Source organism: Syngnathoides biaculeatus, chromosome 16 (assembly GCF_019802595.1).
Source record: "Syngnathoides biaculeatus isolate LvHL_M chromosome 16, ASM1980259v1, whole genome shotgun sequence".
Classification (NCBI taxonomy): domain Eukaryota; kingdom Metazoa; phylum Chordata; class Actinopteri; order Syngnathiformes; family Syngnathidae; genus Syngnathoides; species Syngnathoides biaculeatus.
In genome coordinates this window covers 5450154-5476663 of record NC_084655.1, presented here as the reverse complement: position 1 = coordinate 5476663, position 26510 = coordinate 5450154, and the positions used below count along the sequence as shown (strand labels likewise).

The 26510-nt window shown below is 40.3% G+C and overlaps 1 protein-coding gene across 5 annotated transcripts in view; it reads right to left on the bottom strand.

Moving 5' to 3' along the window:
• tecpr1b (tectonin beta-propeller repeat containing 1b) overlaps window positions 1–26510 on the bottom strand; it is a 67384-nt gene that overhangs the window by 16899 nt on the left and 23975 nt on the right. For 3 of the 5 annotated variants that reach the window (XM_061845599.1, XM_061845597.1, XM_061845598.1), the window contains exons 5-18: window positions 25218–25340; window positions 25020–25142; window positions 21874–22048; window positions 21676–21776; window positions 21505–21606; window positions 16568–16701; window positions 15381–15958; window positions 9605–9708; window positions 9364–9519; window positions 6905–7054; window positions 3446–3606; window positions 3194–3321; window positions 468–561; window positions 87–183 (exon numbers count right to left, since the gene is read on the bottom strand). In XM_061845599.1, coding sequence (XP_061701583.1) covers window positions 87–183; window positions 468–561; window positions 3194–3321; window positions 3446–3606; window positions 6905–7054; window positions 9364–9519; window positions 9605–9708; window positions 15381–15958; window positions 16568–16701; window positions 21505–21606; window positions 21676–21776; window positions 21874–22048; window positions 25020–25142; window positions 25218–25340 — 2226 coding nt within the window. The remainder of the gene's footprint in view (window positions 1–86; window positions 184–467; window positions 562–3193; window positions 3322–3445; window positions 3607–6904; window positions 7055–9363; window positions 9520–9604; window positions 9709–15380; window positions 15959–16567; window positions 16702–21504; window positions 21607–21675; window positions 21777–21873; window positions 22049–25019; window positions 25143–25217; window positions 25341–26510) is intronic. The other 2 variants (XM_061845601.1, XM_061845602.1) reach the window with 2 other exon arrangements.

The following is a 26510-nucleotide window of genomic DNA, read 5'->3' as shown; positions in this document are numbered from 1 at the left end:
GGGTAAGGCAGGAACAGTATGTCAGTCAATTGAATTATTGCTCTGTATTAAATTAAAAGAAAGGACAATACCAATTCCTCACTTACCCATACCCACTGAGGAGAGGGTGGCTGTGTGTTGCCTTTGGTGCTCTCCTTCAGTCCACTCTCATCACTCCACATGGGGCGGTCGGTGGGAAGCCCTCTGGCACAAACAAAAACACACACATATACTAAATGTTACATACAGTCATGCACACAAACATCAGCTCCCCCTGGGGTGCAATGTTTTTACCCATGACTGTAAAAAAAGAAATGAAACCCCCCCACCCGGAATGTCTTTCCTGATTCATTTCCTGAAATAAAATTAGACTAAACTTTTCTTGTTTGGGGCCAATTAGGATTACCAAAATGATTTCTATTTACTAAACCCTGGGGTGCCAATGTTTTTTAACATGACTGTATTTGTTTATTCTGCCATTGTCCTACCTGTCTGTGTACCCGGTCATGGGGTTCCATCTTTGATTCTCATACACATGGACACTTCTGACATCTGTCTGCTGGCACTCATGATCTGCATCTTCTGCCACCAGAGTAAAAAAAAAAAAAAACAAAAAAAAAACCTTTAAATGTTCAATGCACCAAACAATCACACACAATAAAAAAACACTAATCTAGTTGAGGGGTGGAAAAACATTGTGTTCAAGGGGCAGATTTTCAAGAAATTAAGGCTTTTTATTAGTCAGTGCTCTGTATATCACAGACAGAGATATAAAAATGCCATTTTTGTCAAGGTTTAAATTACACTAAAAATCAAATAAATGGCAAAAAAAGAAATACACAGTTTCATAGTTACCTATTGTATTTTATTTAGATGTAGAGTGGGACGCAATAAGATTTGATTGAAAATTCCATTTTTAAAACAGCAATAAGGCAGCTCATTTGTAGATGAGGTAAAAGATGAAAAAGTTAAAAATCCCCTTCCAATGCAGTCTATTTAATGTTGTTGGGAATTCCCAAAATGTTATGTATACATACATTTAACCAACCCACATTCTGAAGTGACATGCAGTGACGTCCTAATCCATTTCCGGTTCAGATACAGAGTGCTATGTGGCCGTGTATTTATATTTATATATGTCTAAACAGATTGATTGACCTTTTATTTTGTTGCTCAAAGTTACCTTCCACGAAAACGCAGTTCCAGCCATACCTATGTAACAAGTGTATTGAACCACCAAAACACTTATTTCAATATTTTGTGATAGCATGTTATGCTAGCTGAGCAATTAGCATGGCTTTGAGATGGTCTTCGACTATTCATTGCTCGTGCGTCCTTACACTTGTAAGAAGCATAGTAAAAAGAGGAGCTTATTCGCTACCATGCAGGTAATGATCGAGACTTGCAACGTATTAATACCAAGGGCAAACAGAACTTGCGCCTCTGCTGCTTGGCAGCTAGAGAATGTGATAAAATAGCGTGCACCAAGCAGCTGTGCACAAAACAGTAATGTGGGTTAGATTCTATTCTATCAGAATATGAAGGTTCCGTAACATTTGACAGCTCTGAATAAAATAAAATATTGAAGCCACAATTTATTAACGATGAACTGAATAAGTATAAATACCAGAATTCCCAGCCTATAACCCGCGACTCCCCCCCCCCCCCCCCCCCACACGCTTTCAACCCTGCGGCTTATGCGGTGATGTGACTAATTTGTAATTTTTTTTCTAACAGCCGCAAGGGGGTACTCGAGCGGAAAAAGTAAGAGAGACCAGAGGAATATGTGTCGAGAAAGTGACTTTTACCTGTATTTTTTTTTTTTTTAACTGGCCCTATTAGCGCTGTGCTAGCGTGTTGCTGCTGTGTTACTGCCGCTTCTCTTTTTATCGGTATGTTTTTTTTTTTTCCCAACAGCCGTGTTAGCAAGAACAAAGAAGAGACATTTCTGTTTATAGGAATTATTCCTTATAAGACATGCAAGATGTGAAATCAATATAGATAAGTGTTTTAACAATGTCAAAAGGGTGTGAAAAATGTAATGTGAAAAGGGAGCAGTTGTTATATGCTGTGTTACTGCCGCATCTCAGTGATTTAGGTATTATTTTATATATATATATATATATATATATATATATATATATATATTTAATATTATTATAGGCCTTGTTAGTGCTGTGCTAGCGTGTTACTACTGTGTAGGTGATTTTTTTTTTCTTTTTTGTTAAACCAGCCCTTTTCGTGCTACTTTGTTGTTGCTAGGGTAAGCTAAACTAATGTATTAAAACTTTGAAAACGCTTCCTGTGAGCCGTCTCTTTGTAAATATCTCGTCTTTCAATGTGGGAACTTGCGGCTTTTACACAGGTGCGGCTTATTTATGTACTAAATGGTATTTCCTTTACAAATGTACTGGGTGAGTCTTATAATCCGGTGCGCTCTGTAGGCTGGAAATTACAGTACCTGGAAATGAATATTTTGCAGAACTATTTTTATTTTACAACATAATGTACAGAAATAACTGCCCCATATTGATGTTGACGTTTTAAAAATATAGACATTGTTCTGGAAGTGAATTTCTACAGGTTGGCAACTCTGCAGTCATAGACACGAATGCAATTTCACTCATGATTGGTATAGTTGTATGGTTAATAATTTGAGGGTTTCATTTACTTTTATATTTTAAGTAATGTAGAGCGCTGCGTTTTGCATTTCATTCTATGAAAAGTTCTTGAAAATTCAGTTTAATAATTTCTTCCATTGTCCTGGCTGAAAGCCATGGGCTTGCCAGGTTTGGTCAAGAATTTTTGTTTTTGTACATCATTACATCACTACGGAATTTGATGACCGAATGGAGAAATAAAAATGACATTTTATCATAATTTCTGATAAATTATTATTTTACTAAAAGTATTGAATTATTTACAATAAATACATAAGCCAAATATTGAATTAGCTAAATGAATTAAATAAACTGAGGGAGAGACGAAATTAATTTCACAAGAATTAGTTTATAACGTAAATGCTCGGTGGACCAGATTAAAGAATGCAGCAGCAATAATTTAACATTGATATCCAGTATGATTAAAAACAAATGATAAAAGGAAGCCATTATATTATGTACAACTGCAGTCTGACATTATTATAAACCAATAATAAAAGTCATCCATGATAGTGGGTACAATTGCACAAATTGAGATGATGTGGCATTTTTACCTGGGTTGGCCTGTCGCCCAGAGCACCTATTGTACACCCAGGCTGTGCCATCCCACCCGATGCCCCACACCAGCCCCAAACTGTTAGACTCTACACAGCGCAGGTGGCCCGGAACCTGACGCCAGAACCTACAGTACCACACCGTAGAAGCAACGAGAGTTAGTGTGTTAGAGCTTGAGAGTAAGGAAGAAACACATAAGTATGTTAGCTTCATTCAACCAGCATTAAAGACAGTGATAGTGTCAGTCTCACATGAGGTCACATGACAGTGTTTGCGTGGCCGCTTCCAGGGAAAAGGATGGCTCATGGACAAAAATATCCCCTTTGGTTGTTGTGGACCACAGGGCCTCTCCGGACGGGAGTTGGACGGTAATCCCCCGACACTTGCAGCAAACGTCAGACAACAAGCTCAACTAGACATCAGAAATAAGACATCAGTATGACATTCAATCAACAAGGGCCACAAACTATTGAGCAGTGATTCGGATTCACTCGTGAATCCGCTTGAAAAAACCATTCCAGAGTCACGCTTTTCATGTTCAAATCAAAACGAATAAGAGAATAACAGTATTTATTTTAATCTGGCAAGAGCTGCAATGCTACAAATCCACATTCACTTCAGTTGTTCACAGTCACTGCCAATTTGACTAAGTGCACATGCGAGGTTCTACAGTAGCTACTGTAGCAGATCATTTGGATCATTGGGACACAGAATAAGACATCCGATGGCCGTGCCAAAGGAGCTGTATGGATAGTGCGACCGCACCAGATTAGCAATGAATTTGTGCAAGATTGATTCTACACATACTGGCAGATGATTGACTAGATCTTGCCAGCTACTGCTATCTACAAGCTAAGGTCTAGGTGGCACATTGAAGCAGATGTTTCTAACCAGTCACCATGCATTTACACATTTTATGAAACATACTGATGCAAAACAGACCACAACCGCAATGCGGTCCACGATTGATTAAAGTAAACCATTTTAAACTAAAAAAAAAAAGCATTTTGGAAACTGTTTTTTTCCCAAACAGGTCAAAGAAATTGCTAAAACGCACCAACCAAAATATGTCAGCAGTCTTTTACGGTGGAACTAATTTTACGACCAATATTTAACCATATAGGTATAGTTTTCAATTAAATTGGACTTTTCATTTGTTCGACAATGAACATGTCTTTATTACACAAAAGTAATAGTGAGGATGCAATTGTCCATTTGCCAGTCATTCATTAGTGTCTATCCAATAGTGACTGGGGATTTAGACTGCGAGTCTGACACCTCTTAAACACATTTTAAATGTAATTGATCACAAAAAAATAAAAAGATGTAAGCATAGCACATATAAAAAAAAGAGCTGTACATGTTTTGGTGTCTGTATATGTTCTATTTAGAGGTGGGGCCGAGTAGGGTGTCATGTGATCGTTGTTGTGTTTGATTAATTGATTTTCCAGTTTTCAATAAACAGCTGAAAAGGGGAGGAATAACTGTGGCTCTCCTTTTCCCGCATTTGATGGCATTAAAGCAAGCATACTGTGAAAGTCACTTCAAAAGATATCCATCGATTATCTGAGCCGCTTATCCTCACAAGGGTGATGAAAGTGCTGGGGCCTATCCCAGCTATCTTCAGGCAAGAGGTGGGGTTCACCTGAATTGGGGGTCGGGAATCTTTTCGACAGAGAGCCATAAAGGCTCAATATTTTAAAATGTGATTTCAAAAGAGCCATACAGTATTTTAAAAACTAAGTACAAGTGTATTTGCACATTTATGTTTGACCAACACTTTTAGAGTCCAATAAGTCTCAGAATTATTTTAAATCACATTGTTACACTGTTGCTTACCAATGATGACAAAAGTATTTCTTACCATTAACAGGCATGAGGATTTCGGCAAATATGGTAACTGATCTTTCGGATCTGTTGATTTTTGTCCTGGGAAACGGTGGGAAACGATTTTTCGGTTCCCATTGATAATGCTCATGGGAACCGGTTTTTACATGTACTTCAAAATAAAGCCTTAGCAGGCATGAGCATTTTGTCTTTTACGCTTAGCAACCGACATGTTTGACTAGCGTTTGAGTGACCCGGATATGAATAACTCGACCTTGCGGATGCGTAGCGCAGAAGCGGAAACCGGTGCTGTTTGTAAACCACACTGACAAAGCTGGGCGTTTTAATCATTAAAAATAAAGGGGTTCATGTAGGTTCGTTTTATACAGATTGTTGTATTTCGTTGAGAACTTGTTTTACATTCCACACATGGGCAAATTTTATTAAAAGTAAGCCCAGAGATCTGGGAAACAGACTTTCGGTTCCGTGTTTTCTCAGGCTGGGTAACGACACGGTAACGGAATGATCGTTTCCATGAAATGCTCATGCTTGCATTAATGCGACTTCTGGTGATACACGGTTTTGCTAATGGCTTTATAGTCTTTTTCATACGTCATTAGATTAAGCTTCACACAGGCGTTGAGACTTCCATCCATTAACCGTGAACGTAATTCAATTTGATTTTCCATCATGATGGTACGATGGTGAATAGTTCTTGCCGACAAAGGCATGTCTTTTGTTCGTTTGATTATCTTGTCTTTATGCGAAGTTTTTAAAATGTTTATTGGCAACAAGTATGAATGCTTTGGGATATTCCCCATCTGTGAATTTAGACACAAAGCAGAACACTCTCTTTCCACAAAGGCTCTCCATTCTTGTTGAAAACTTCGGTACTCTGCATCTTTTTTTCTTTGAGCGATCTTTGTCAGAAGCATTTCCATAATTAGTTGTTCCAACCCGATCGGGGTTCGACCCTTCTGCACCTGTGGACATCGACTGCCACACTAAACTACTGGAACCCCTTTATGACAAACTGTCTCTGCTTCATTTGTGTTGCCTGCCACACCAAACAACAGCAACCCCACTAGGACAAACCTTCTCTGCGTCATATGCGTTGCCGGCACGACAGAAACCATATGTATAGTTTGCCGTGATGATGGCTCCGCGAGTCATATGCAACCACCAAAAGAGCCAGGTATGGCTCGCGACCCATAGGTTCTCAATCCCTGCCCTGAACTGACTGCCAGCCAATCCCACAGCACATAGAGACAAACAACCAGTCACACTCAAAATCACACCTAAGGGCCATTTAGAGTCTTCAATTAATGCATCTTTTTGGGATGTGGGAGGAAACCGGAGAGTCCAGCAAATACCCACGCAGGCATGGGGAGAAGATGCAAACTCCAAACAGGCAAGGCCAGGATTTGAAAAATCTGAGGCACTCGCTTTAACCAGTTGCTCCACCATGCTGCCTTTTAAAAAAATAATAAAAATCAAACAACATAGAGATGCAAACAATGAACCAGTCTAATATAATAATATTGCCATGGCGCCATCCTAACGGCAAGGAACTAAACTGTGGCAAGTGACTTCAAGTGCTTGAGGCTTTTCGGGAGGATTGTCAATTACTCAGATTTTTTTTTCTATTACTGGCTGAACAGCTAGGCTAAAGTCCTGTCTACGAAAATAGTATTGCTATGGTAGTATTTTGTGGTATTCTGGTGCCAAAGAAATATGTTGGAGGGAGTTAAGGAGTTTCATGTCGTACTTTGCCACCTTATTTTTGGGAAGGCACCAGTTGCTCAGCATTTTTGCTTTTTCCGATAGGGCTGGGTCCCTATCCCCATTGATTAATGTGGGAACACTGTAGCTTGATCACTTACCCAGTCATTCATGTCTTTTTCAGTTTGGGCTGCCAGGACCAGGGGACTCCTCAGTCTGGTCCTGTGGGCTGTGTATACAGCAAAGGCATAGTGGTAGTCCCGCAACACTGGAACCAGCGCTGTCACTTCATTGATGAAGATGTGAAGGTACTAGAGATAAAGCAAAGGCGGGAGAGTTATCCGGAGTCTGGGACTAAAGTCTTGGGACATAGTTAGGGGTATTGAAATAATTTTCATTACAGGCCACATCGTAGTTATGGTATCCCTCAGAGGACCATTACAACTTAAAACTGAAAAGTATCACCTTATCAAATTATAATGTACGCACAATTGTCCCTGCATTTCATAGTCATTACATTGGCGCCTTGAGACGACTAATTTGTTTCACTACACACATAACTCAAAACCCCATTGAAATGCCATTTATCTGTTCCAGCTTCACAAAACAATTGTACTATACTGAGCCAGGCACATGTCCATCTGCACCTGATCCCTGCTTCAAGCTGTGCCAGATGAATAGCATCCAACTCTTTAATAAATAATGGTAAATATAATTTGAATAAAACAATTGTTTCACTCGATTTTTTTTCATTGCCAACGAAGAGTAATCTCAAATGTATCCTCCAGGAACATATTAAGTACATTACTTTTGTTTTTTTATTGGGCATTTCTGAATTTCAAGTTAGTTCATCTGTGACCCTTGCAACAAACAGTTTGGAAAATGAATTGATGGATCATTCTGTTGCAACATAATCCCTACCCTCACACTGTTACTTAATACATTAAACATCTGTAAACAAACTATCATAATTGTAGGCACGTTTCTTCATTAATACATGATGTACCAGTGGATCAGTTCTTGTTGCCAATGTGTGTCCTTCGCACTCCGGCTGGGATCACAACCAGGGCCATGACCCCCAGCACCACAACGTGAAAATCAAACACCAGTGCTCCAAATAAAACACTGGGTGATCTGATGAGCAAAAAAATGTTGCTTGAATTTAAGACCAGTAATAGAGGATGTCCGCTCCAGAGATGGGTAGAGTAGCCAAATATCGTAATCAAATAAGAGTACTGTTACTTGACAGTGACGTGACTCAAGTGAAAGTAAAAAGTACCCTTCCAAAATATTACTTGGGTAAAAAGTACACAGTGAAATAATTGCTGAAGTACTGATCAAATTGTAACTTGTGATTTTTTTTTAATCACCAGATCATGAACAATGAAAATATTACAAAATAAAGTGAAGATTCAAATTCTGACGTTGCTCTGTGTGTGTGTGTGTGTGTGTGTGTGTGTGTGTGTGTGTGTGGTGTGTGTGTGTGTGTGTGTGTGTACACACAGCCAAAACTATTATCACCTGCAATTCACCCCAACGTATTTTCTATTTATAAATGAGCTGAAATATCCACATTAGGTCTAATATACATGAAAGCTATTCTTTTTGTTCGTATAAATATGAACACTAGTTGTGCTCTGTTGTCTTCACGGTAACAACAACTATCCCAAAATCTCCGCCACGTAGGCATGACAATGAAGAAGGCTGGTTTATTTGTGGTTAATACCAATACCCAGTAAGCCCAATCGAAGTTGTTGTGTGAGGTCATGTGACTGTCACCTGATTGGTGAACTATACTTAAACGTCACTAGCGCGTCGATTGCATTGGTGCAAACACTGCCCGATCCATTGTAGTTGTAGTATTGCGTACAAAAGCAATAATCTATAAAAACTACCACCACCCGAAGGTGGAGGGAAGCTACTCTCTCATTCTCCAGGATAAACCCCATAAAAGGTACGGAGACAGCGGGTTAAAAATAATCAAACCAATAATATACCTACACCTGCTTGCCGCTACTAACCGTGGGCAAATTCATAGTGGAAGAGAGTCCAACCCCTTTCAAGAAGACTGGTACCAGAGGAGGTGAGCCAGACTATAGACTCGTAATTTCGACCTTACACACGAGCTCAAGTTCCTTCCAAATCAGAGGTAACATTCCACATCCCTGGAGCCAGGTTCTGTAGCCAGGACTCTGATCGCCAAAGTCCCTGCCTTCAGCCACCACCAGTGAACACCGCACCCCTAAGCCCCATCCCACAAGTGGTGATCCAATGGGAAGGGGAACCACGTTACCCTTTCAATCTGTGCCCGGCCCAATGGGAGCAGGCCGGCCCACCAGGCGGCTCGCCTTTGAGCCCACCTCCAGGCCTGGCTCCGGAGGGGGGCCCTGGTGACCCGCATCCGCACAAGGGAAACATAAAGCCAAGAATATTTTTTAATCATAGGAGCTAAGGACATGTGAAAACATTTTAATGGTTATGTTCTCACAATACGCGTGAAATACTTCAAAAGAAACTGGCCCATGAATAATTACAATGCAATGAAATCTAAATGTGAATGAAGCTAAGTATCATGTAAACTTGCACAAATTGAATTAATCAAACAATTATAAAATACTACCTTCTTCTCATCATATTGCGTGTAGTAAACAAAGAAGATGCTGTCCTTCCTCCCGTCCGACTTTGTGGACTGTTCCAAAGCCACAGCCACGTCCATCCAGCGCTGCGGCTTCCAGTCTCTCCACCAACGTAGTATCCCTTTACGCACCCAGATGGACTGTTAAAAGAATACAACACCAATGCAATGTGATATAAGTGCACATTGGTGAATAGAGCAGAAAAACACAGGCAAATCAACATACATTGCTTCTTTCCAGAGGTTTTTTGCTGATCTCCTCACTGTGCTGCTGTTCATTCCAGGTTGAAGACTGCAAGGGGGTTAGTGAGAAACTGCTGACCAGTGGGCCTGAGACAGACACACACAAAAACACACTGAGACAGCACAGATACCCACAAAGATGGCACAGTGCAAATGAGTACATGCTACACAACAGACACACAACATACAAAAATGGACATTAATATATAAAAATGTGAGTTTATGATCAAATGGTTCATTTCATGCATCAAGTTTTCACAGTCATTTGTTTTTGATAAAATGTAAATAAGAACTAACAAAAAAAAAACACTTCCCAATGTCCAACAATAACGGGGCCATTACTGACTGTATGTTTCTGTCAGGCCACCACCTTCAGATAGATGATGGTTCCCAAACACTCGAAAAAATATGTCATATACATATATATGTTCCATCTAAATTGGGATAATTTTCTTTCCTCTCCTTTCCAGGCATGCCTCCACCTTTCGAAATGTTCTTCGTCCTACACCCTGATTTCACTGCAGATCACAATGTCATCTGCGAAGATCATGGTCTGACGGGGACTCCAGTCTAAACTCAAGTGTTTGCCTATGCATCACCATCAGCAAGGGGCGAAGGGATGATCTCGGATGCAGTTGTACTTTAAATTTCTCTCTCACACCTACAGCACAATTTAACACTGTTGTGCTGCTCCTCATACGTGTCCTATAATATTCAGACATTTCTCTACCACTCCAGACTTTCAAATGCAGTACCACAGTTCCTCTCTAGATACTCTGTCATAGGCGTTCTCTAAATTTACAAAAACAATGTAGCTCTTTATTTTCTGTCTTCACCATCAACACTATCATGGCAAATTCATCTGTTGCATTATTTCTAGGCATGAAACCATAGTGTTGTTGGAAAATATGTCTGTCCTGAGTCTAGCCTCCACTGCTCTTTCACATAACTTCACTGTGTAGCTCATCAACTTTAGTCCTCTGTAGTTCCCACAACTCTCCACATCACACTTGTTCTTAAAAATTGGCACCTGCACACTTTTCAAGCATGTTCTCACTTGCTAGAACTCTCTTAAACAAGCTGGTCAAAAAATACACAGCCACCTTTCCTTGATGCTTCAGACAGTAGTGTTTGAAATAACAGCAGTCCAATGTGACTAACCAGAGAAAGCCATATTTTCAGTATATTTTTAGTTGCATGTCAAAGTTACCAGTAAGTGCAGTAGATTCTCAGAAAACCAACAAGATAAAGCATTCATAATATATACACATTTTAGGATGTGCAATTGAGCAATATGTTAAAAGGGTTGGTTAAAAAAAATAGCAATGGCATTCAATCAGTGAGGTCATCCATTTTGTTAAAAATAGGTGTGAATAAGGTGGCCCCTATTTAAGGATGAAACAAGTATCTGTTGAACATGCACTTTCTCCTTGAAAGCCTGAGAAACATGGGTCGTTTTACATTGTTCAGAAGAAGAGCGTACTTTGATTAAAAATTTGATTTCAGAGGGGATCCTTATAAAGAGGTGCAAAAAAACTATAGGGTGTTCAGCTAAAATGATCTCTAATGCCTTAAAATAGAGAGAAAACTAGAGACGTCGCAGGAAATGGAAGAAAACCGTTCAAATGGACGGCGGGATAACCAGAATAGCAAAGGCTCAGCCAATGAGTCGGTCCAGGATGATCTCAGTCTCAAGTTACCAGTAAGTACTGTGACGGTGAGAAGATATCTGTGTTAAGATAATCTATTAACAAGAATCCTCCGCAAAATCCTTCTGATTAAAAAAAAAAAAAAAAAAAGGATGTGCAAAAGAGGCTACAATGTGCCAAAGAACAAATCAACTGGCCCAAATAGAAATGGAGGAACATTTTGTGGACTGATGAAGGTAAAATTGTTCTTTTTGGATCAAGGGGCCGCAGACAATTTGTGAGACAACCCCCAAACTCTGAATTGAAGCCACAGTGCACAGAAAAAGTAGACTGGTGGTGGAGGCATCATGATATAGGCATGCTTCTCCAATTGTGGTGTTGGGTCCATCACATACCAGGGTTCATGGATCAGTTTGCATATGGAAAAATACATGAACAGGTCATGTTGCCTTATGCACATGCCCTTAAAATGGGTCTTTCAACAAAAAAAATAACCCCAAACACACGCGTAAACCTGCAAAGTCTTGTTTCCAAACCAACAATGTTAATGTCATGGAGTGACCAGACCAATCCCTAGAGCTTAATCCAATCGAAAATTTGTGGAGTGACATGAAAAATGCAGTTTCTGAAGCAAAACCAAGAAATGTAACTGAATTGGTGTTGGGTCTATTTATGGCATACCAGGGATCATGGATTGATTTGCATTTGTCAAAATACTTGAAGAGGTCATGTTGCCTTGTGCTGAAGAGGACATGCCCTGAACATGGGTGTTTCATAGTGGGGATAGGGACCTCTACAATCACACTAGTAACCAGTTGACTAAAGAAATTAACGTTGTAATGAGGGATTATGCATCACAACTGGAAAAACATCTTGATGCAAATGACACCAAATCAGTCATGCACGGATTATAATCGCTCACGATGATCCCCCCCAGGAGACAACAATAATGGGTTATCTGACGACCTGAATAGCTTTTAGTGCAGATTTGAAAAGGACGCTTTTACTCCACACACCCACCAAGTCGCACCAACGTCCACTTCAACATCTCCAACACCATCGCTTAACAGCCATGAACAGGACATGAAGCAGATCTTCAAACAACAAAATATCAACAAATGGCCCTCTGATTTAAAAAAAAGTATGTGCAGAAGAGGCTACAATTTGCCAAAGAACACATCAACTGGCCCAAATAGAAATGAAGGAACATTTTGTGGACTGAATAGGGTAAAATTGTTCTTTTTGGATCAAGGGGCCTCAGACAATTTGTGAGACAACCCCCAAACTCTGAATTCAAGCCACAGTGGACAGAAAGTGTAGACTGATGGTGTAGGCATCATGATATAGGCATGCTTCTCCAATTGTGGTTCCCCATTCTGTCTCAAAGTCTGGGCAGACTAACTTGCTCCTGTCTTCACAAAGATCTTCAACGGGTGTTTAGAACTGTGTGAAGTACCAACCTGCTTCAAACGCTCCACCATCACACTGGTCCCTAAAATAGCAACAGTCTCAAGTCGTAATGACTGCAGGCCTGTTGCCTTGATATCTGTGATCATGAAGTCATTTCAACACTTTGTTCTGGACCACCTCAAGAGCATCATAGGTCCCCATCTGGACCCACTGCAGTTTTGCCTATCGAGCTAACAGGTCTCCAGATGATGCAGTCAGCATGGATCTGCACTTCAACCTTGAACATCTCAACAGCAAGGGAACCTGCGCAAGGATCCTGTTCGTGGACTTCAGTGCTGCGTTTAACACCATCATCCCTGAACTCCTTCACCTCTAAGCTTTTCCAGCTCAGCATCTCGCCTGCCATCTGCCAGTGGATCTACAATTTCTTGACGGGCTGGGGACAGCAGGTGAAGGTGGGAGACACTAGCACATCCTTGTGTACTATTAAGGTTGTGTTCTCTCCCCTCTGCTCTCCGAGCTCTACACAAACGATTGCACCTCATGGCACCTGGCTGTCAAACTCCTTAAGGTCGCAGATGACACAATAGTCATCGGCCTAATTAAAGACAGCGACGAGTCTGTGTAGACATGAAGTGGCGAGACTGGAGCTATAGTGTGGCCAACACAACCTGGTGTTCAACACTGTAAAGTCTGTAGAAATGACTGTGGACTTTAGGAGGCAAGTGAGGTAACTCAACGTGCTTTACATGATTAAAGGCATTTGAAAACAAAGAGCTACAACATTTAAAATGAGATAAAGCAAAAATTACAAAATATATAAAAAAGACAATTAAAACCACTTATAGTGCAAATAATATGATCAAAAAGTGGATATATTCTAAAAAGCATGAGGAAAAAAAAAGAAGTTTTCAACCTGGATTCAAAAACATTCACACTTGGGGCTGACCTCACCTCTGTTGGCAACTTATTCTATTTGTGTGCAGCATAATAGCTAAATGCTGCTTCACCATGTTTGCTCTGCGCTCCACTATTTGACCTGAGTCAGTCAATCTCAGAGCTCTACTGGGTTTGTATTCCGTAAGAATTTCTTTCATGTATTCAGGACCTAAATCATTTAGTGATTTATAGACCAGTGGCAGATATGGCTTGACTTCCCCTTATGAATCATTTGTACTTCCTACTTGACCACACCTGCTGCTTCTACTTTTCCCTCACTCTCATTTTCCTTAATCATTAACTCCTCAAAGTATTATTTCCATTTATCCAGCACAATAGTGGCACCAGTCAATACATTTTCATCAGTATTGTTATTCAGCCTAACCTTCTAGTTAACCTTTCCCATCTCCAGCTCTATCTCTGTTTGGCAAACCTGTATAGATTTTTTTTCCTCCTTTATTATCCAACCTGGCATATATATAACATTGGTCTTTGCCTCTTCTACAGTACCTCCACCCTAGGTCTCAGCTCCATGTATTCATTTCTCCTCTCCCAAGTCCTCTCAGTGACCTACTTCTTAATTTAACTCTTTCCTTTGATGACTTCCTGTACTTTGAAGTTCCACCAAGACACCAAGTTTCTTTGTCCCTTTCATATCAGAAGATACACCAAGTATTTCCTACCCATCTCTCTGATCACCTTGGCTGTAGATGTCCAGACTTCTGGAAGCCCCTCCTGTCCAATGAGAGCCTGTCTCAGTTCTTCTTAAAAAGCCACACAACAGTCTTCCTTTCTCAGCTTCCATCACATGGTTCTCTACTTTTGCCTTCATAATATTCCTCCCAACCACCATCTTTTGCTGTCTCAGACTCTCCCCTACCACTCCTTACATTCAGTAACCTTAAGATTAAATCATATGCACAAGGTGTCATCCACTTGCATGCTTCTACCTCCCCTGTTGCAGATCAACCCATCTTCCTGGCTTTTTTTTTTAATAGTGTTCATTACAGCCATTTCCATCCCTTTTACAAAGTCTCCCACCATCTGTCCCTCCAAGTTCATTTCCTGGATGTCGAAATTACCCATCACCTGTTTTACTCACCAACATGTGCATGACGATCTGCACTAATCATAACTCTTTCTTTAGGATGCTCAGAACTACTTTTTCAAAACCCTTCCAAAATTTCTCTTTCACCTCTGGGTCACATGCTACCTGTGGCACATACCCGCTAATCACATTCTACATAAAACCCTCAATTTTAAGTTCTGGCATCATCATCGATCTGAAAAGTCACTGAAGTGGTGCCTCGAGATACCAGTTTAAGTGTTCCATTGCCATGATGGTCACGCAAAACACAAACACCTGAAATCATTTTTCCACATTGAAATGAATGGCAATGCCATTCCATTCCAGCCTCCACAAAACCCCACAAAATTGGTTGTAATGTATTTTTTAATAAGAAAAGTAGCACTATAATGCAGTGCTATGTAAAAAAATACAGAAAGGATCTAAATAAATAGAATGTAAAATTAAATAGTTTTGAAAACGTTTTGCTTTGAATTTAATGGACTGATGCTCCTTCTGGTGTGCGTCAGCCAGCTGGAGGCCGTATAATACATACACAAAGGAATTTCTCAGGAACCCGCCGTCATATTAGCTATTAGTAGCTCATTTAGAATTAAATTATGGTACGCCACAAAGCATATGAAAAAACAACAACCCTAATGACAGCTCGTATTTTGAAAAACGCAACCATATACCTGTAGCGCTGAGCCAGCTGACTTGGGAGGCAGCATCCACATTGCACCCCCCTCCTGAGATCCAAGCCCACACAGGACCGTCCTCCTCCTCAATACCTTGTATACCTCCCAGACCCAGTCTATAGGGGGCACTACCTTGACCGGGGTGAGGCACTGCTGCTTGCATACTTTGAGATGCCTCTGCGCCTTCCAGATCCACATTGCTCCAAGGGCTGCCAGGTCCAGAGGCTTCAGGGCTCAGGTGGATCTGTGCTGGAGAGAACTGCCTCTCCTCCACAAGTATTACACTCGGATGTTGGTTTATGGATGTTCTGTCGCAGTCCGACATGAGACTGTTGATGAAGCTGTCACTTGAAGGGATGAAGGTTTTGGGTGCTGCACTGGTATCTTGTGTCTCAGTCGGGCGTACAGGGGCTCCTCCTAAGGGGACCACTGAGGGAGCTTCCGCCTGCAGGACTGGGGTATGACTTGTGCTTTTTGCCAGCTCCATCTGACCTAATTCTGAATCAGATTCAGTGCAGCTCACCGCTGAACCTTGGGTAGTTCCTTTCAGGTAGTTACCAAACTCACTGCAGTCCCTTTAAGAACAAAATATAAACATACAAAACTGATTTAAAGTTGGGAGAGGGCACAAAACACTAGGCAATGTACAGTACAAGGACAAAGACAGTATCAGCTGAACAGCAAATTTCTGATCAAGGTACATATATTAAGGGGATGAATAAAGACACAGAAACCAACAAAACCTTTTGCTCACCGAAGTTCATAAGGCCCACTCATAACTTCCCAATAGGCCAATGAAAAAAATGGCCAACTCTTAATATGAAGTTCATATAGCTCTGACGGTATAGCCCATGAACAGAGGAAAAATAAAAAGGCTAATTCTTGCTCTGTTGAATTTCTTGGGCACAAGTTTTCATAGGGCAAAGAAAAATGAGCCACAAGTTTAATCATATTTGATCCATGGGAAAATGGGGGAAAAAAAGTTGCCATTTGAGCTCATAGAGTTCAGTCCTGCCTCACTTAGATCAATGAAAATATTAGCCACGTTACTCAGCAGTGTCCAGGAGTCAATCACTTTGAAAATAAACTTGATCGCTTAACTTGATGACATAATGAGGAAAATCATTACTATAAATAATTATTGTGATTATTAAAATATTAAGCTAAATGTCTCAAATATTTACGCAGACCGGCGTGGGGAATTCTCTTTGCTCTTGCCCCACACAGCAGAAACAGGGATCCAACCGTTCCCACTGGGTTTGGATGGAGTTACCCCTATTCGGAAATATAGACTGCGGTCCTCACCAACAGCCCAAACCTGAAATCAAAACAAAAGGCTTTTAAAACGTTTTAAATTTTTTTTTTTTTTTTTTTTTTTTTTTTTTTTTTTTACACAGTCTAAGTTGTTGCAGGCTTGGGATTGGATAATACATTGAATAGATGTTTTCAAATAAAAGATAAATGTAAATTCATGGTGGTAAAATGCACAGAAATTACAAAACCCTTCAAGTATACTGCATATGCACTAGCAGGACACAAGAAGTATTTGTGACCTAATAAGGCCATGCAATGTAATACTGACATGGAGGGAACGGGGGTCACACAAATGCAGCCCTGATATACAAAACATGAGATTTGATAACGAGCTTCTAATTAGGGAGCATCCCATATGTCAGAGTGGTGGGAATATAGAGAGAAGGCTGGCCTGGAAGTGGTGGAGCAGGTACCTGTGGTCACATTACATGTCAGACCAGGAGTGGTTGATGCCTGAGGAGTGCATGTGTCCTAAGGCTGAAGGAAGTGGAGTGAGTTCTACCTCTGCAAAACTAGCAGTGCAGTCAAAAGTAATAGCTGCTCAGCAGCCAGCCCTGCCTCAATCGTCCTGCCAGTGGAGACAAGGAGAGGCCTCAGCCAGTCTCAAAGTTTAGAGCGGTGTTTGTAAAACCTGCTACAAATTAAATTAGCTTTCCTAGCTTCCCTTTTTAGCTTTTCTAAAAAGTACATTTAATATTATTATAAGTCACTGTGACATTGTGCACTGTTAGATCATCATCATTGTGCTTAAGTATACAAAAATGACAATACTGTTTCTGATTCTGCTAAAATGTATAGTGGACGCTCACCATCTGTGAATAGCTGCCTTATAATTATATGATGTAATTACATGGGGGGAAAAAACTGGGAAAAAAAAGTTCGTTTTAAAAAAAAAAAGTTTCGTGAATTAATCCATGTTTTTAGTAGATTTTTTATTGGTACATAACACGTTACGCAACAAGTTACTAGTAGGTGCAGAAGATTCCCAGAAAACCAACAAGACTCAGCATTCATGACATACACACTTTAAAGGCTGTGCAATTGGGTAACTTTTCCAAATTTTTCTAAGGGTACCACCAGTTTTTTTTTTTTTTTTTTTTATAATTCTGCTAAACCACAATTTAAAAGCACTGTCACAGGACTTTTACATTTAATTTTCATTGCATTTTTATTACTTTTGTCAGATTTGAATTATTTGTGTAACCACTGTGCGTTTTTCTTTCATTAAAAAAAGAAAAGGTACCTATGATTTTGTCCATGCCTATTATAGGATGTCTTACAGATTTAATTGTGCAGGTGTGCCTAATGTGACCATTAGGTGTGTATATGAAGTTTAAAACGAGCTGAGGTTGGAAAAACACATTGTAAAAGTAGAAGTACTGATTAAACAAGTAAAACGTAAAACAAGTAAAATTTAAAATTTTACTGTCAATTATATACAATACAGTGTTCACTCGTTATACGCAGGGGTTAGTTAAATTGCTTATGCGGAGAACAAAAATCTGCGAATAATAGATGTATGATTACAATACTTATGTACTATATGTACCATATTTATCCGACCACATGGTGAATTTAAAAGTCTCACATTTTCTCTAAAATGGACAGCGCACCTTAAGTGCACTATTTCCGCAATCTGTAAATGTTGTGTGACTAGACCAGAGATTCCCAAACAGTGTGCCGGGGTACATTAGTGTCGTGGGAAGTTATCCAATTTTATGTAATTGCTAAAAAAAACATTTCCAAGAATTAATGTATCTTTATTCATCTATTTATGCCAGTGAGGCACAATGACAGACGGAACAAAAAAATCCTCTTCTATTAGATGGCAGGAAGTACATACAGTAATTAATCTATACATTTTTGGTGACATTTACTTTTGTTGGTGTGCCGTGAGATTTTTCAGTTGTAAAATATGTGCCTTGGCTCTATAAAGGTTGGAAATCACTGGAATAGACCAATTAAGGATACCTGACGACACCAGTTACACTGTTAGCATGAATGCTAGCATGTTTTTTAACGTGAAAGCAAGCCGCGAATGGGCAAGGGCACACTACTTTGATTATTTGGCATAACAAAAGAAAAAAACACTGACTAAGAAATCGAAGAAAAATCTCTTGAAGTCATACATGGGCAAAAAAAAAAAAAAAAAAAAAAAAAAATCCACCTTACAAAACCTCAAGACCTCTCAGTTAACAGAGATTAAAATATTCAATTACAGATATATATGAAAAGTCCACCTGCGTATAGTACAGTGAAGAAAATGTCAACACCGTACTATATTGCAAGTTCTCCCACTTAGAAATCATGGAGGGGTCTGAAATTTTCATCGTAGGTGCATGTCCACTGTGAGAGACAATCTAAAAAAAAATCCAGAAATCACAATGTATGATTTTTTAACTCTTTATTTATGTGATACAGCTGCAAAGAAGTATTTGAAAACCGGTCTATTAGCTAGAATTCTGACCCTCAAAGACCTGTTAGTCCACCTTTAAAAGTCCACCTCTACTCCATGTATTTATCCTGAACCCGATGCACCTGTGTGAGGTCCTTAGCTTCATAAAGAGACCTGTCCACCCCATACAATCAGTAAGACTCAACCTTGTAACATGGCCAAGACCAATGAGCTGTCCAAAGACAGAGAAAAAATTGTACAACTCCCCAAAGGCCTATGGAGAAATTGCCAAGCAGCTTGGTGAAAAAAGGTCCACTGTTGGAGCAATCATAAGAAAATGGAAGAAGCTAAACATGATGGTCAATCTCAATCAGAGTGGAGCCAAGATATCCCCTCGTGGGGTCTCAATGATCCTTAGAAAGGTGAGGAATCAGCCAAAGACTACATGACAGGACTTGGTCAATGGCCGGAAAAGAGCAGGGACCACTGTTTCTGAGTGACAGTTGGTAATACATTAAGATGTCATGGTTTGAAATCCTGCATGGCACGGAAGGTTCCCCTGCTTAAACCAGCACGTCAAGACCTGTCTTAAGTTTGCCAATGACCATTTGGATGATACAGAGGAGTCATGGGAGAAAGTTTTGTGGTCAGATGAGATCAAAATTGAACTTTTTGGTCATAATTCCACTAACTGTGTTTGGAGGCAGACGATTGATGAGTTCCATCCCAAGAACACCATCCCTACTGTTAAGCATGGGTAACATCATGCTTTGGGGTGTTTTTCTGCACATGGGACAGGACGACTGCACTGTATTAAGGAGAGGATGACCGCGACCATGTATTGTGAGATTTTGGGGAGCAACCTCTTTCCCTCAAAGCATAGAAGATGGGTCGTGGTTGGGTCTTTCAACATGACAATGACCCGAAGCACACATCCAGGAAAAGCAAGGAGTAGCTCCATAAGAATCACATCAAGGTTCTGGCGTGGCCTACCCAGTCTCCAGATATAAACCCAATAGAAAATCTTTGGAGGGAGCTGAAACTCCGTGCTTCTCAGCGACAGCCCTGAAACCTGTCTGATCTAGAGAAGATCTGTGTGGAGGAGTATGCCAAAATCCCTCCTGCAGTGTGTGCAAACCTGGTGAACAACTACAGCAAATGTTTGGCATCTGTAATTGCAAACAAAGGCTACTGTACCAAATTTTAATATTGGTTTTCTTGGATGTACAAATACTTATTTGCAGATGTATAACACAAATAAATCGTAATTTTAATTTTTATTTTTTTTTAAATACATTGTGATTTCTGGATTTTTCTTTTTAGATTATCTCTCTCACAGTGGACATGCACCTTATGATGAAAATTTCAGACCCCTACATGATTTCTAAGTGGGAGAACTTGCAATATAGCAGGGTGTTCAAATGCTTATTTTCTTCACTGTAGGAGTACAGGGAGTCCTTGGTCTATGACAGATCCATTCCTACAGTAGGGATTTAACTAATTTCGATTTAAGTCGGATTTAACCGTTAAAGTCAAAATGTACGATGACCGCTGGGATTGGCTTCAGCATTCCCACGACCCTTGTAAGGATAAGTGGCTCAGAAAATAGGTAGGTATGGGTACTTTGCATAAAATACTAAAACTACATTAAGTAAAAAATATAAGATGCTTCACTTACTATTAGGGAAGGAAGGCTGGACTCAGAGTCCAGGTAGCTATTGCTAGCGGTAAATTCCTCCTCGGCATCCTCTCCTTTCTGCTCTTTCAAAGTTAGGAAAATACGTCATGCCTCTTCCCTTAATGAACATGAGGCTAATATTAAGCCAACGATGATTCGGATCTTTGATCCATAACGTAAATAATCTTTCCATCTCGGCTACGATCAAAGAATGTTGCTTCATTTTTTTTTCCTTCACAAAAAAAGTTGCATCGTGATCACTGTATCCCTCATTGGGGTGAAACCCTTCACACGTGGTAAAATACGGGCTTTGTCCTTAATAATAATCACCACGCTCAGCCAACTAAAGCCCAAGTCTTTATGTCTGTCATGTCTTTTGGTGTTAATTCTCTCGTTTTTGTTTTTTTTTTCTCTATGATGTTAAGCTTCGTTTAAACGGTCATTACTTTTCTTTCGACTGGACCAACCCAGCTTTCTTCTTTTGGACCATAATCCGTAAAGAGGTGGGCGAAAAGGGCATATAAACTCCCAGTGCACAAACACACATAAGCAATATCCATGAGCAACTCAGAAACACCATGGTCCTGGGGATATTAAGGCAGACAACAGGGGCGTCGTAAAGTCGAAACATTTGAGGTCGAGACCGTCTTAACCCGACAACTCCCAGTATTTCTACTTTGTTACATGCTGTCACTGGAAAGGAGAGGTAAATGCTGTGATGATAATTATGTAACCTGGTCGTTGAGTCCCACGTCGAGCATCATCATCTCGCCAACTATCCTGATCCATCCTGACCCGCAAGGATTGTGGGAATTGACACCTCGCCTGAACCACACCTATGGTTGAAACCCCACACGGACTTTAACCACAAATTGCAATGATGACGTCATCAACATATGACTCACCTTATAGTCCTTTGTGATCACCCACACTACACTGACCCCTACTGACACGTGAAGCGTTTCAACCTCTTTTGCAGGTGATTCTAACTCCACCCAAGACACACCTGGTGGAGGATCGAAATGAGGATTTCATGGCATTATGGAAATTCCACTGTCACTCAAAAAGACAAGGAGACGAGAGGCACAGTGGAGACCATTGACCTGTAGGGCTGTCCAAGCTGAGGCCTGTGCGGACCAGCAGGTTTCCATCCCACAGAACAGCCCACAGCAGGTCTCTCGGTCCCAGCGATAACTGGGCCACCTCCTTAGGCACCTCTACTTCATCCCAGCTAGAGCCCTCTGGGACCCGAGGATGGATGCCCTCCCGAAACCACACCTGAAACAAAATGACGAACACATAAATATTGAGGAAACATGGGAATGAAATATACTGGGATTACAATGCCGTAAAAATGTATTTGCTCGCCTCAATGATTTCTGTATTTTTTGAAGTGTGATAACACACAAAGGTTTCAAATTATCAAAGCAATTTTAGTGTCATTCAGACAACCCCAGGATATACAAAAGGCAGTTTTCAAATGACAATTCAATTTATTAAGGTTAGAAAAAATCCAAACCTGTGTGACCCCCTGTGTAAAGGTCATTTACCCCCTTCTTAAATAATTATAAGACGAATGATGAGTTCCATCCCAAGAACACCATCCCTACAGTGAAGCATGGGGGTGGTAGCATCATGCTTTGGGGATGTTGTTCTGGACATGGGACAGGAGAACTGCACAGTATTAGGAGAGGATGACCGCGGCCACGTATTGTGAGATTTTGGGAGCAACTTCTTTCCCTCAGAGCATTGAAGATGGGTCGTGGTTCGGTCTTTCAACATGACAATGACCCGAACCACACATCCAAGAAAAGCAAGGAGTGGCTCCATAAGAATAAAAAAAAAAAAAAACATACATTATGATTTCTGGATTTTTCTTTTTAGATTAGCTCTCTCACAGTGAACATGCACCTATGATGGAAATTTCAGACCCCTCCATGATTTCTAAGTGGGAGACATTGCAATATTGCAGGGTGTTCAAATACTTATTTTCTTCTTTGTATATTCTCCTTTACTTTGGCTAATTTTCATTCCTATCCTTTCCAGTGCATGCTTCCATCTTTCTAATTGTCCCCCCCGTCCACCTGCTCTCTGCACATCACCTGTAAACATCATGGTCCAAGGGGATTCCAGTCTAACCTCATCTGTCAGTCTATCCATTACCACTGCAAATGGAAGGGGCTCAAAGCTGATCCCTGATGCAGTCCCACCTCCACCTTAACTTCTTATCACACCTATGCCACACCTCACCCGCTATTCTGCTGCCCTCATACATGTACTATTCTAACATTTCTCTGCCACACCAGACTTACGTATGCAGTACCATAGTTCCTCCCTTGGTACTCTGTCATAGGCTCTCTCTAGATCTTAGAACTTTTCCACTAGCATCCTCAAGGAAAATAATGCATCTGTGGTACTCTTTCTAGGCATGAAACCATACTGTTGCTCACAGATACCTCTGTCCTGAGTCTAGCCTCTACTACTCTTTCCCATAACTTTGTGTGGCCCATCAACTTTATTCCTCTATAGTTCCCACAGATTTGCAAATCACCTTTGTTCTTGAAAATGGGAACTAGCACACTTTTGTTCCACTCTTCAGGCATCTTCTCGTCTGCTCGTATTCTGTTGAATAAGTTGGTCACAAACTCCACAGCCACCTCTTCAAATTGGTTCAATACCTTCACAGGTCATCAGGACCAACTGCCTTTCCATTTTTCACCCTATTAGTGCCTTTCTAACTTCCCCCTTACTAATCAATGCCACTTCCTGGTCTGTCACACCTGTCGCTTCTACCCTTACTTCTCTCAATTTCTTCATTCGTCAACTTCTCAAAGTATTCTTTCAATCTATTTAGCACACTACTGGCACTCGTCAGTACATTTAAATTTCCATCTCTATCTTTAATCACCCTTACCTGCTGCACATCCTTCCCATCCCTTCCAGTCCTCATTTTTACTTTCCTTAAACAAGGAAAAAAAATAATACAAAAAACAAATCAACAACAATGGCAACCGTGGAAGCACGTTTGCTTGGACAAATGGATTGAAATGACCAGATACTTTTAATTATGCTGCAAAATTGATTGAGATGAGGCAGCAAAGTATGTGGTATGTAGAACCGGGGGGAACGGTGAGTACGTCATCACAGTCTGTAACCTAACGAGACAATCACGAGAGATGAGCTTACGCCACGCAGCAATTTTTTTTCGACGTGTATGCAGGAGACTATGCACAAGCTATGCAGAAATGCTGCACATAGCAATGTGTAAGTGACGTAATGCAATGCAGGGGTGGTCGGCCATGCGATCCTTGACGTACAACATACCCTTAAACATTTAGCCAATCCTCGTCATTTGGAAAATGATAAGCCTTAATGTATTACGCTAAAACTAGCTGGTCATGAATAAGGATTTGGGAAAATACACTTCAATGCCTTGGTTTATTTCTTTTAAAAATAAATATTGCAATTGCGATTTAACACTACAGCATTATTCACTAAAAAAAGAAATATGGTCAACAAATCAATTGGATAAAGTCAACAAAATAGTTGAGGCAAGCCCAAAAAGTTATGATAAATTGATAAGATCAAATATCTAAATATTGAATTTGAAAAAGAAAACCTTTCCATCACAGTAGAATATTGAATAATTAATTTAGCTTTATGCCTTGAAAGAATGTAATATTACATGGTATCAATCGCAGTGGTGCTGCTGTCAGTGCCAGCTGACTATAGAGAAAGTGGACAGTGACACCACTGATGCTTTTCATCACCAAATGTGCATACAAAAGTAATTCAAATGGAAAACTATACATGTTAATGTTCATAAAGTAAAAGTGTTGGGGTTATTCACTTGTTTTATAGTTAAGAAGGATCCTAATGACTATGGCTAGAATTTTTTTTGAATGATTGTTGAATCGTTGAAATCTGGCCACAATTGTTTGGGGTTTGCATGTTCTCCCCGAGGCTACCTGGGTTTTCTCCGCAAGCTTGTTTCCTTCCACATCCTAAAAACATGCACAGTATGTTAATTGGCAAATGACTCATAGGTATCAATGTGAGTGTGAATAGTTTTTTCTTATTATGTGCCCTGTGAGAACCTGGCGACCCCCCACCCCACCTCTCCCCGAAAGATAGCTGGGATATGATCCAGCACATCAGTGACTCTAGTGAGGATAAGCTGTACAAAAAAATGGATGGATGTCAGCTTCCAATTTAAAAAAAAAAAAAAAAAATTTGCAAACCTACTGACCTGCCCTTGTTGAGACACAGCCCAAAGATAAGGATACCTTCCGGACTCATCACTCATCTCCCAGCCACCGCAACTAAGATCACAGAGAGGTGGTGGGAGCTTCCTAGGATGGTCCAAGGGGATCTGCAGGCAGTATCTTCTGTCAAATTGTGGGGCTGAAATGTACAGAGAGGATTTAAAACAAAGGAGAGTCCAAACTTTTGCCCAGGTCCCTTGTGCTGTATATCTTCTGTAGCGGATCCAGCGCCGACGACGCACACAGGAGTTCCACTTCTTGTCAGGTGAGAAGTTAGCGGGGAAGTCGACAGCATATTCCCAACCCTGCAGGGTAGCATGGACAAAATGTATTTGCCCACTTTCTCATTGTATCATACTTATCAGGACTCTACACAAACTTTTGCACTGGGAGCACCTGATTCGTTCACACACTTTTTGGATATGACATTGCATGCTGACGAAATTCTGTTAACTCGCATACCATAGTTTTATGAAGACTGACAGTAATTTGTGATGTATTTCCAATATATTTTGCTGGGAACAAGATTTTTTTTTCTGCAAAAAGCAGTGGCATGCAGTAATGTGACTAACCGGATTAATCCACATTTTCAGTATTTCTTTTAACTGTATTTTTATTCAAAAGTTACCAGTAGGTGCAGTAGATTCTTAGAAAACCAACAAGACCCAGCATTCATGATATATATTATGTAAAGTGTACATGAAATTCCATTTCAGATAAAAAATACTTGTAACTGTTTTAAAGCCTATTTAATTAGGATCTGCTTATTAGTTTAGAGGTGTGGACAAAGACAGCCAGTAGTTTGAGTTTTTTTTCCCCCCCTTTGTTTTGTTAACCGCAAAGACACCATGCTGTTTGTTTTATTACAAATGGATGAAACATACAGAGCACATGTGCCTCACAGTTCTGAGAACAAGCTTTCAAATCCTGGCCCTGCTTGTGTGGAGTTTGCAGGTACTCCCTGTGCCTGTGTGGGTTTTCTCTGCTTACTCCGGTTTCCGCTCCCAAAAACATGCATGGTAGGTTAATCAAAAACTCTAAATTCTGTGTAGGTTTAAATGTGAGAGAGAATGGTGATGTGTCCTGTGATTGACTGACGACCAGCTCAGTTTCCCCTGCCTCTCACCTAAAGATAGCTGGGTTAGACTACTGCACGTCCACAACCCTAGTGAGGATGTATAGAAAAATGAATGAATGAAACATACAGTATTTGTACAGTTTTGAATGCCATGCGGCACTTGGAAGAACAACCACTGTGAGAAAAAAAAAATAAAAGATACATAAAAGCAACGACGATCACAAAATCAAACAACAGCGTTAAACACTGGCTGTCTTCTATAACCCTCTTCCTAGCTTTAAAATGCATTGTTGCTGTTTGCTGGGAACATGCTGTGCGGGGGAAAAAAGTTGACTCAAAGTTCAAATAAAAATATTTCCATATTTTAAAGGTATTTTAATTCAGCTCGTAATGAGTA